A 12,024-nucleotide genomic window follows, 5' to 3' on the forward strand; every position below is an offset into this window, starting at 1 on the left:
CGCAATAAAAAATGTTATATACTAATAGCTTGTTTCCTCAAGCTTATTTTTGGCTAAAAGTATTTTTTTTATTAAAAGTATTTTTTTACCACTAAGGTATTTGGTGAAGTTTTTAGAAGGAAAAAATGATTTCTAGTAGTTTTTGAGAAAAAAGAATAAAATAATTTCTCTCCAAAATAACTTTTGAGAAAAATATATTTAGATGCACTTTCGAAAAACTTGATCAAATACTAATCGGTGGTCAAAAATTCTTTTTAAATAATTAGCCAAATATAAATGACTTTTCACCAAAAAATATTCACGTCCTCACGTGTATATATTTGTACACTCATAATTTAACTTCTTTTAGTAAAATTTCTGGTACACCTTTCAAAAATGGAGCTTTTTCAAAATTTGAGACGGCAAATCAAAAGCTCCAATTTTAAAACTTTGAGCTAATTATTTGCGCGTACTAGTCTCATCACACAAACTTCTGAAGAAATAATTGAAGGTCGCTGGTGTCGTCCTTGTTCTCCTCAGGTAAATTCCCTAAAACCCTAGCTATATTTCTTCCTCTTTTGTTTTTCTCTATATATTATTTCATCGATTTAGAATCCTTATGTTAGATCTCTTGTAGCTATTATTTTGGAATTGCATTTTTTTTTTGGGTACCTAATCCACCTGATTTTTAATAGAAAAATTTCTTCTTGATATTAATACTTATTGAATACCTTTGGCATTAATCCAATTTCGTGCAAAAATCTTGGTCAATTTCTCTGGAATTTTAATGGGTTTGTGTTTATATTTTCTCTTTGTTTGTAGATTTTGCGGCATCAAGGTTTTATTGATTTTTTGAGAAATTCCAAATTTTAAAAAAGGGAAGTGCGGAAAAGGGTGTAGTAATGAGTGATATAAAAATGGAGGGGACGTCGGCTCCAGCAGTAAGGCGAGACCCGTACGAGGTGTTGTCTGTTTCAAGGGATTCGTCTGATCAGGAGATTAAGACTGCTTATAGAAAGCTTGCTCTCAAGTAAGTTATCCCTAAACACAAATATTCCTAATTTAAATTCATAGTTAGTTTTGTTATAATGGAAGAAAAACATCTATATATGCAATACCTATTAATTACTCTGTTTCATTTATGTGGTTATAAGACATTTGAATCTTAAACATGCCGTAATATTTGTATGGCTATAAAGCTTCTCATAAAGAATAAAATGCACAAGTTTAAAGTTTTCCAAATGTAGAAATGTATCTTTCTTTTGGAAATGGACTAATAAGTAAATAATTTCACATCAATTGAAAATAATTGAGAATATATTTTAGTCATGTTAACACTTTTACTTTACATCCCATAATTTTCTAGGAGTTGTTCATAGATTTATATGTCAGTAGAAAATGTAATGAACTTCTAGTACTTTTTGATTTGTTTTTATTTGGATAACATTGGCCTAAGATAGTTTAAATAGAGTGAAATGATCAATAAGGATTTATATAGCCGACTCCAAGTTGTTTGAGACTAACGCATAGTTGTTATTGGCGTTTAACTGTGTAATTGGAATGAAATAGACCTAAATATAGCATAATAGATACAACAACAACAACAACATACCCAGTATATTCCCAACAGGTGGGGTCTGGGGAGGGTAGTCTGTACGCATACCCTACCCCTACCTAATGAAGGTAGAGATGCTGTATTCTATAGATCCTCGGCTCGGATAGAAGAAGAAGGAGGAGAAGGATACGTAGTACCAAATTGTTAGTTTACAGTTATGTATATAGTGTAGTCTTGTCCCACATTGGAATAGGAGTAGTATGTCTTGTATTGTATTGAACATCCAATATCAATAACATATTTTCTCCCGTGCTTTCTCACATGGTATCAGAGCTTTATCGCTGTGCATAAATTCTAGCGATTCCGGGAAGAGAAATCAGTCAGCAAAAGTCTTTTTCTGGCGACTCTTTTTTAAGGCTGTTTTGCGTCTGCTTCGTCTCCGTCAGTGTTGTGCAAAATCCTTCACTGCCACAAGAGTCGTCACTGTTCGGCGACCAAATCCCAGTGAAAATCTCTGGCAGCAGCCTCCTCACGCGCCTCCACGCGCCACCAGAAGCTCACGCGCGTGAGCTCACGCGTCGGCGCGCACGACCACTTCCGGCAATTTTTTGAAAAACTTCCTTCAGAACAGTTGGGTCGCCTAGTAATTCCGATCCTACCCCTACTGTTTTCATTTCATTCCGACTACTTTGAGTTTTTCCGACAGCTACAGTAAGATTCCGGCAGCTACAATATTTCATTATTCTGTTTCTGTGTTTCCTTACTCTGTTTCAGTGGATTACAATTGATTCTTTCTCTTATTTGGTAATAGTTTGCAACAATGTCTTTGGGATTTGATGCTTTTGGGTCTAGAAACATGAGTTCTGGAAGCTCTAGTGCTATTATTACCTCAGAACTTTTAATGGGAGGTTCAAACTACTTAGCTTGGGCTTCATCTGTCGAGTTGTGGTGTAGAGGCCAAGGTGTTCAAGATCATCTAATCAAACAGTCTAGTGAAGGAGATGAAAAGGCAATAACACTTTGGGCAAAAATCGATGCTCAGTTATGTAGTATCTTGTGGCGATCTATTGATTCCAAGTTGATGCCCTTGTTTCGTCCATTCCAGACATGTTATATGGTTTGGGCAAAGGCACGCACCTTATACACTAATGACATATCTCGCTTCTATGATGTGATATCGCGGATGACAAACTTAAAGAAGCAGGAATTAGATATGTCTACTTACTTGGGTCAAGTACAGGCAGTCATGGAGGAATTTGAGAAGTTGATGCCAGTTTCTGCTAGTGTTGAAAAACAACAAGAGCAGCGACGGAAGATATTTCTCGTTCTTACCCTCGCTGGACTTCCTAATGATCTTGATTCAGTACGCGATCAGATTTTGGCTAGTCCGACTGTCCCGACAGTTGATGAATTATTCTCTCGATTACTCTGTCTTGCTGCAGCACCAAGTCACTAGTGATCTCATCACAGATACTTGATTCCTCTGTTCTTGCATCCCAGACAGTGGATGTTCGGGCATCTCAAACTATGGAGCATAGACGAGGAGGAGGTCGTTTTGGAAGATCTAGACCCAAGTATTCTTATTGTCATAAACTTGGACACACTCGTGAAATGTGCTATTCCTTACATGGTCGTCCACCCAAAAATGCTTACATTGCTCAGACCGAGACTCCAGGTAACCAGGGATTTTCTTTATCTAAAGAAGAATATAATGAGCTCCTTCAGTATCGAGCAAGTAAGCAGACATCTCCACAAGTAGCCTCAGTTGCTCAGACTGATACTTCTGTTACTGGTAATTCGTTTGCTTGTGTTTCCCAGTCTAGCACTCTTGGCCCATGGGTCATGGACTCAGGCGCTTCTGATCACATCTTTGGTAATATATCACTTTTGTCAAATATTGTATATTCACAGTCTCTTCCCACTGTTACTTTAGCCAATGGATGTCAAACTAAGGCAAAAGGAGTTGGACAAGCTAATCCATTGTCTTCTATCACCCTAGATTCCGTTCTTTATGTCCCTGTCTGTCCTTTTAGTCTTGCATCTGTTAGTCGTTTGACTCGTGCCCTCCATTGTGGTATATATTTTATTGACGATTCTTTTATTATGCAGGACCGCAGTACGGGACAGACAATTGGTACAGGACGTGAATCAGAAGGCCTTTACTACCTTAACTCACTCAGTCCTTCCACAACATGTCTAGTTACAGATCCTCCAGATCTAATCCACAGACGTTTAGGACATCCGAGTTTATCCAAACTTCAGAAGATGGTGCCTAGTTTATCTAGATTGTGAGTTGTGTCAGCTTGAGAAACATACCTGAGCCTCCTTTTCGCGTAGTGTTGAGAGTCATGCAGAGTCTGTCTTCTTTTAGTTCATTTTGATATATGGGGTCCTAGTAGAGTCAGTTCAACCTTGGGATTTCGATATTTTGTTAGTTTCATTGATGATTATTGAAGATGTACTTGATTTTTCTTAATGAAAGATCGTTCTGAGTTATTTTTTATATTCCAGAGTTTCTGTGCTGAAATCAAAAACCGATTTGGTGTTTCTATTCGCATTTTTCACAGTGATAATGCCTTAGAATATTTATCTTCTCAATTTCAGGAGTTTATGACTTCTCAAGGAATTATTCATCAGACATCTTGTCCTTATACCCCTCAACAAAATGGAGTTGCTGAGAGAAAAAATATGCACCTTATTGAGACTGCTCGCACACTTCTAATTGAATCTCGTGTTCCGTTGCGTTTTTGGGGCTATGCAGTTCTCACAGCTTGTTATTTGATTAATCGGATGCCTTCATCTCCCATCAAGGATCAGATTCCGCATTCAGTATTGTTTCCCCAGTCACCCTTATACTCTCTTCCATCCCGTGTTTTTGGGAGCACGTGTTTTGTTCATAACTTAGTCCCTGGGAAAGATAAGTTAGCTCCTCGTGCTCTCAAGTGTGTCTTTCTTGGTTATTCTCGTGTTCAGAAGGGATATCGTTGTTATTCTCTAGATCTTCGTAGGTACCTTATGTGAGCTGACGTCATATTTTTTGAGTCTAAACCTTTCTTTGCTTCTGCTGACCACCATGATATATCTGAGGTCTTACCTATACCGACCTTTGAGGAGTTTACTATAGCTCCTCCTCCACCTTCGACCACAAAGGTTTCATCCATACCAACCGTTGAGGAGTCTAGTGTTGTTCCTCCTAGTTCCCCAGCCACAGGAACACCACTTTTGACTTATCATTGTCGTTCGCGCCCTACATCAGGCCCAACTGGTTCTCGTCCTGCACCTGACCCTGCTCCTAGTACACCGATTGCACTTCGTAAAAGGTATACGGACCACACTTAACCCTAATCCTCATTATGTCGGTTTGAGTTATCATCGTCTGTCATCTCCCCATTATGCTTTTATATCTTCTTTGTCCTCGGTTTCCATCCCTAAGTCTACAGGTGAAGCGTTGTCTCATCCAGGATGGCGACAGGCTATGAGTGACGAGATGTCTGCTTTACATACAAGCGGTACTTGGGAGCTTGTTCCTCTTCCCTCAGGTAAATCTACTGTTGGTTGTCGTTGGGTTTATGCAGTCAAAGTTAGTCCCGATGGCCAGATTGATCGACTTAAGGCCCGTCTTGTTGCCAAAGGATATACTCAGATATTTGGGCTCGATTACAGTGATACCTTCTCTCCCGTGGCTAAAGTGGCTTCAGTCCGCCTTTTTCTATCCATGGCTGCGGTTCGTCATTGGCCCCTCTATCAGCTGCACATTAAAAATGCCTTTCTTCACGGTGATCTAAGATATGAGAATACGAAGGGACATATAGCATAATAGATGCAGAAGATTTATATGGCTGACCTAACTAGTTGGAATTAAGGCTTTGGTTGATTGATTGAGTGATGGTATTTAACTGAGGTTTAAGTGTAACCAGTAACTAAACTGAAATTTGGTGTGGATTGTGGTGAGCTGTGTATGCATTTTGTTGGTATTTGTCTTGGTGCTTGTTGGTAAGCACATGGGCATTATTGAATTTCAGTTGGAAGACAAAACTCGTGTAATTTAGTGGTAAAGTAATTAATTAAGTAATCTGAAGATTGATGTATATTGTCATCTGAAGGAAATGTAATATAGATGGGAGGGACTTGCTTGTGTTGTACTTTGTCATATGATATATCAGTCTAGAAGTGGCCAGATGGAAAAAACTAATGGTGATGGGAAGTTAATGTGGTTATAGAGGAAAAAGTAAAAACAACTTATAGGGCTATTTGTTGGGAGTTGGGCAACTTCTCAATTTGATAGTTCTTTTGATGAATAATCGAGCGGAAATTATTGGCAGGTATCATCCTGACAAGAATGCTAGCAATCCCGAAGCTTCAGAACTCTTCAAGGAGGTAGCATACTCGTACAACATTCTATCTGATCCAGAGAAAAGAAGGCAATATGATATGGCCGGCTTTGAGGTACTCACCCCCTGTCCACTGTCAAATATATATATATAGATAGATTTTTTTCTGATCAGGTAAAAATACATTTTTCTCTACTAAGTTGTTCATCGTGAGTAATGACATATCACGAGAAAGTCTATTACTATTTTTCTGTTTTTACAGAGTGAAAATCATGGATAATAGTTCTTTTGTTTGATTTATATCACCTTACATTTGCTTGTTATGTATTGATGTGCATTTCAATGAGGTGACTGATTTTGCAATAGAAAGAAAGAGGTTCAAAGAGAGAACTCTGGATGTTCTTGATTTCAAAAAGGGATAGAAATAAGAGTTTGGGTAGTCTATATTAATAAATGATAGGTTGTAGCTTTGTGGCTTCAATCAAAGCATATTTAGAATGATTGAACACTCATTGTTTGCACTCAAAAGTGAAAACTATACACAGTCCCTTTAGGTGCCGAAAATATAAACTTAGCATATTGTAAAGGTTCAGCAAAATATGGATACTTGAAGGTTGCGGGCAGCAATCTGGATGTTAGAAATGCAACTCGTTTAATTCTCGAAGTTTCCATTCTGTTGTATTTGGGGAATATTCAATAGGTTTACGGTTGAAAGGTCATCCTGTCAGCTGCAGTTATCTGGACTCTTCACTTCTCCTTGACATTTCTAGTCAATGATTGCTTATAGGTCCCCAAATTATCTAAGAAGCATGCTACAATAGAACATGTAACCACAAAGGACACTCTTTGTTCTTAACAGTAGTAGCAGAAGGTGCTTATGTTGGTGTTACAAGAGCCTTCTAATGCCAGTATTTCCAGTTCGAGGTATGGTACATCTTAGTGATGTAGTATTCATGGAACAAGTGTACAAAATTTTATGCTAGAAATAAGCTGTTATAAAATCATAGAGGTAGGTTATATCTTAATTTGTGTACAATAGGCATTTAGAAGCCAGAGTTCCAACTCTCTAATTTTATTAGCAAATCATAGCTGATAAAACCTCTTTAATGTACGACACTCAAGGAATGGCTTTTGCCGACTCTTTTGACATGTTTTGAGTTTTTAGGCTATTGAAGCTGAAGGAATGGATATGGAAATTGATTTGTCCAACCTTGGAACTGTCAACACAATGTTCGCAGCATTGTTTAGGTAAGTCTGCCTCCCGAAATTTGTTTTTTTGGTGGTGTTTTTGATTAGTTTTGTAACATTTATCTTTTTTCCTGGATAGCAAGTTGGGTGTCCCTATCAAAACAACTATTTCTGCTAATGTTCTTGAAGAAGCTTTGAATGGAACTGTCACGGTCCGTCCTCTTCCCATTGGCACATCAGTCAGTGGAAAGGTAGAATTTAATTGTCCTTTCCAGTGGCAAAATTTATCAGCTGTACCGGGGTTTGACATTTGTGGAGCTTCAATGCAGGTAGAAAAGCAAAATGCTCATTTTTTTGGTGTAACAATTAGTGATGAACAAGCAGAGGCAGGGATTGTAGTAAGAGTTACTTCAGCTGCCCAAAGCAAATTCAAGGTACATTTTAGATGTATAGAGTTATATTATAGGTATTTTTATGCACTTTGTAAATGGTACCTATACATGTTCATGCTTTTGTATTTTCTACTCTGTGTTGTGTGTTGAGATACTAAAACTGATTTTCGTGTAATTTTCAGCTACTATATTTTGAACATGATGCAAATGGGGGTTACGGCCTGGCCTTGCAGGTAATGCATTTTACACTTTTGATTATTCGTTGTGTGCTTAGCGAGGATTGTATAGCCAGTTATTGTGTGCTTAAGATATTTCTTGCTCTAGATTTCCATTGAAGAACCTTGATGTATGTTTGGTTAGAGCAAAATTAAACCAAATTGTGAGTGATTTGATGTGGCTAGGGAATAGTAAAGCAGTAAGGTGGAAATAAAACCAACATGAGTTAATTGAATTGTGAAAGATCGAATCAACATCTCCATTTCAAAAAAAAAGGAAGATAGAATCAACACCTTCAATAGGGAGGGACAGGACATATTTAATTACTCATCGACGAAGCTTGTCATACTATTTACCTTAAAAAAAAAATACTATATGCTCGTATAATTTTTTGCAGACATGTTGATCCTGCCCTTAATTTATGATATTTGTAGTCAAACATTCATGAAAAAGGGCTTACGTATCCGTTCTTTACAAAACTGACAAAATTAAATAAGAAAATAGCTTGCCTTCAATTTTGGTAAGCAAATAGTATGTCATTATTCTGTATTTAAGAGAGTTCATGTAATCCAATTTTAATAGGTTTCTGCTGTACATTACGGATCCAAACAAGTGCTATTTTATACCTGGATTCCCCCAATTTTAGATGGGTTATCTTAGGGTTTGCCCCGGTCACTGCCATGCTCTAATACATGGCTACCCTTCCCCGGAAGCTCCGTAAGACTACCTACCTCTAGTCCTTGGATGCAGGGATTTATTAACCAAAAAGGAAGAAGGAAAAACCCACCTAGATGGGGATTTCAGGAGGTTGATACTGGCTTTGAACCCATTTTTTGGATTGTCTAGGGACCATGTCATGGCAGGGAAGGAGTATCTTAAGACCTGCTTGGTTGGGAATTCGAGGAGAAGGTGTGCCTAACGGAGGTGGTAACTGATTGGGCCTTGGAGGCTTGGTAAGTGACGATGGGGCTGAAAGTCTCGGTGATGGAGTTTCTTTTTTCATTTTGCTTCTGAAGTCGATACCTGTGTGCTGGGTGAGGGATTGAGATGGATGTGGGGAAGTTATCTTCTGTTAGAAATGTGGGGTTGAGACTTCTAGCTGCAAATTGCATAATTCGAGGAGGGAGGATATTCTATGAACGTGGTTGGTTGCCGGCACATCGTTGTTTAGAAAGTGGCTTCATTTATGTTGTTCTGTAATCTGGCGTACCTTGCTAGGGTTAGGGTGTTTGTTAGGAAGGGGGAAAGGTACCAGTGTCTGTGATGGTTTGTTGGGGGGACGCTTTGAATTTAACCTGAAATATTGATTAAGGAGATCAAAAGAGGGGGAATGAGGGAGGAGAAGAGAGAGGGTTGAGGAGGGACCTAAAAATGGCAGGTTGGATGGGGGGAGAAATTTGATGCCGGAAAAAATGCCGAAGCTGCCGGGAACATATAAAAATAGCAGGCTGGGCGACTGGTATTTTAAAATAATGCTGATCAGGTGAGGAGGGGAGGATGGGGGGAGGGAGGTTGCCCTTGGATTAGTGAACCGGTCTTCGTTCTTTAAATAATGATGTTGTCCAATTCTAACACTCGTTTCAGAGGGAGTAAAGAGTCTACCGAGCTGGTGATTGAGGAGGCATTTGGTTTGTCGACTTCCTGAACAAGATCAGTGATTTGCTTGTCTGGTGCTCCCTATTTGATAAAATTTAACTGTGTACTGGACACACTGTCAATTTACTTTAGTTGAATGACATTAATGACCTGAGTAGGAAAGTAAACCATTTCTCAAGAGATTAATTTGCTTTTCTTGAACTGAATTCGATATGAAACTGCTATATGCAACGACTACAACTTGTAGAGTTCAACTTATACTGGATTAGTAATCTTAATCGTAAGAATGACGAAGCTCATTGATTTGCTTTGAGGAGGCATTTGGTTTGTCGACTTCCTGAACAAGATCAGTGATTTGCTTGTCTGGTGCTCCCTATTTGATAAAATTTAACTGTGTACTGGACACACTGTCAATTTACTTTAGTTGAATGACATTAATGACCTGAGTAGGAAAGTAAACCATTTCTCAAGAGATTAATTTGCTTTTCTTGAACTGAATTCGATATGAAACTGCTATATGCAACGACTACAACTTGTAGAGTTCAACTTATACTGGATTAGTAATCTTAATCGTAAGAATGACGAAGCTCATTGATATAGACTTGATATCTTTATCATAAGAATGTAAAAGTTTTACCTGCCCAAATACCTCAAAATTCTACCTGCACTCTGGTTTACATCTTGCTATACATGTCTATCTTTGACCTTAGAGTGGCACCATCTTCAGGTCTTTCTTTTCACTTGTAATTTCCAAACATTTGGAATCTTCTGCGTTTATGAGCTTGTAAACTGGAATTTTTAGATGAATATTTATTGTTTTGCGTTTTTGTCTTTGCTCCAAGCAGTTTACTGATTAGTACTATTTCTTAATAAAACTGATCCATCCTCACTATTTACAGGAAGATAGTGAGAAAGCCGGCAAGGTAACCTCCGCGGGGATGTATTTCTTGCACTTTCAAGTGTACAGAATGGATTCAACTGTAAATGCGGTATGTGAATTTCTTCTTAGCGGTTTAATATAATATTATAGCATGCAGTGTTGTCAGCAGTGACAATACTTGTGATGATGTAGTTAGCAATGGCCAAAGACCCTGAAGCTGCTTTCTTTAAGAGGCTGGAGGGCCTTCAACCTTGTGAGGTCTCAGAACTAAAAGCTGGCACTCACATATTTGCTGTTTATGGTCTGAACTTGCTTATTTTTGTTGAATACATTGTCTTTATTTTTGGGAAAAACTATCTAACTGCTACTAATTATGCACTGCTAAAAGAATTTTTTATTTTATGTCTGCAGGAGATAATTTCTTTAAACCTGCTAGTTATACTATTGAGGCTTTGTGCGCCAAGACATACGAGGACACAACTCATAAGCTCCAGGACATTGAGGGTCAGATTTTGAGGAAGAGAAATGAGCTTCGACAGTTTGAAACAGAATATAGAAAGGTTGTTTTTCTGCTCATAGACGATGTTTATCGTGAGATCTGTTAATCTTCATGCATCCTCATTGCACTATTTTCCATGTGACTGCTTACAGGCATTGGCACGGTTCCAGGAAGTGACCAATAGATATAGCCAGGAGAAGCAGTCTGTAAGTTTCTTTCTTACCTAAGTTTCATTACAAAAATAGGCTGTGATTATTTGTTTGTTACACAGTAGGTTTACCTGTCTATTGTTTGTTAGTTATGGTCAAAAGAATCATATGTGAGGTACCTACATTTCTCTGAGTGATGCTATTTTTGTAAAGGTTGATGAGCTGCTTAAACAGAGAGACAGCATCCACTCCTCGTTCACGGTTACAAGGACACTTACTACCATAAGTGGCAGTGGGAGTGGGCATTTCAGTAACGGAAGTAGCAGTAAACTATCTGGCGAAGATTACAAAGGCGATAGCCCAAGTGAAGATGGCAGTTCAGACTCCAAGGAGAAATACTCGAAACGAAAATGGTTTAACCTTAACCTCAAAGGATCTGATAAGAAGTAATCGGACTGGTGGTTATCTGTAATATATAGATCCTATGAATTCCCAATTCCAGCCTCGCCGCCAAGGATGAGGGCTGCCTTCTAGTTTGCTACCTGAAGTAATCTCCTCATGTATTCTTTGTTCAATATTTGGGTATTTCTTGGGCTTCCCCAGACGTTTTCGTTTCCATTTATTTTTTCCAAATTTCATTTTTTGGGCATGTGAAGTCTGATTTCTGTCGAATGACTGCAAGATATAGAAGGTTTTTGTTCCTGTATTTGTACTTCTGATTCTTGTGTTGTATCATAATGTACTAGTCAATGGACTCCAAATTTTTAGTCTTTTGAACAAATCTAAGTCCTTTAGATTTTGTAATTTCAGTGAATGTTTTCCCCCTTATAAAAGTGGGAATGGTATCATCATTTCATATGATTGAAGACAAGTAGGTTCATGATTTTATATCAGTGATTTAGAGTAGACCTCTACTAGGAAACTTAATTAGCATAAACTTCCGATTAAACAAAGGCCAAACTCTTAGATCAATAACTGGAAAATGAAACCTTGATTCTACAAGTTTTAGGCTGAGAGTTTTAGCTCACTGCTAAATCTATTGTGTGGTATTCTACAAGTTCAAGATTCTTTTTTGGGTTCTTGCCCGGTGTCCGATACATGTATTAGTACTCTGACTAATCTGGATTCGAGCTGGGCTTAAACTCGAGATCTCTAATTAAAAATGCAGGTTTCATATCCCCGTGCTAACCAAAAGAATTGAAAAAAGAAAGAAGTTCCTTTTAGGTTGATTTTCTTCCA

The 12,024-nt window shown here is 38.1% G+C and overlaps 1 protein-coding gene across 1 annotated transcript; it reads left to right on the forward strand.

The window, feature by feature from the left end:
• Window positions 1–350: 350 nt before the first annotated feature.
• Window positions 351–11,589, forward strand: LOC107805518 (chaperone protein dnaJ 15). The gene is made up of 12 exons (XM_075248042.1): window positions 351–519; window positions 802–1,009; window positions 5,857–5,980; window positions 7,031–7,113; window positions 7,193–7,304; window positions 7,383–7,487; window positions 7,628–7,678; window positions 10,157–10,246; window positions 10,330–10,438; window positions 10,549–10,697; window positions 10,789–10,842; window positions 10,999–11,589. The coding sequence occupies exons 2-12, from the start codon at window positions 882–884 to the stop codon at window positions 11,233–11,235; spliced, it is 1,242 nt and encodes a 413-aa protein (XP_075104143.1). The 5' UTR covers window positions 351–519; window positions 802–881; the 3' UTR covers window positions 11,236–11,589.
• Window positions 11,590–12,024: the final 435 nt, after the last annotated feature.

Source organism: Nicotiana tabacum, chromosome 24, assembly GCF_000715075.1.
Source record: "Nicotiana tabacum cultivar K326 chromosome 24, ASM71507v2, whole genome shotgun sequence".
Classification (NCBI taxonomy): domain Eukaryota; kingdom Viridiplantae; phylum Streptophyta; class Magnoliopsida; order Solanales; family Solanaceae; genus Nicotiana; species Nicotiana tabacum.

Coding starts and splice junctions, on each gene's coding strand:
- LOC107805518 (XM_075248042.1), top strand. CDS start 882: ATGAGTGATATAAAAATGGAGGGGACGTCGGCTCCAGCAGTAAGGCGA. Junction 7,679..10,156: donor GTTACGGCCTGGCCTTGCAG/GTAATGCATTTT, acceptor CACTATTTACAG/GAAGATAGTGAGAAAGCCGG. Junction 10,439..10,548: donor TCACATATTTGCTGTTTATG/GTCTGAACTTGC, acceptor TTATGTCTGCAG/GAGATAATTTCTTTAAACCT.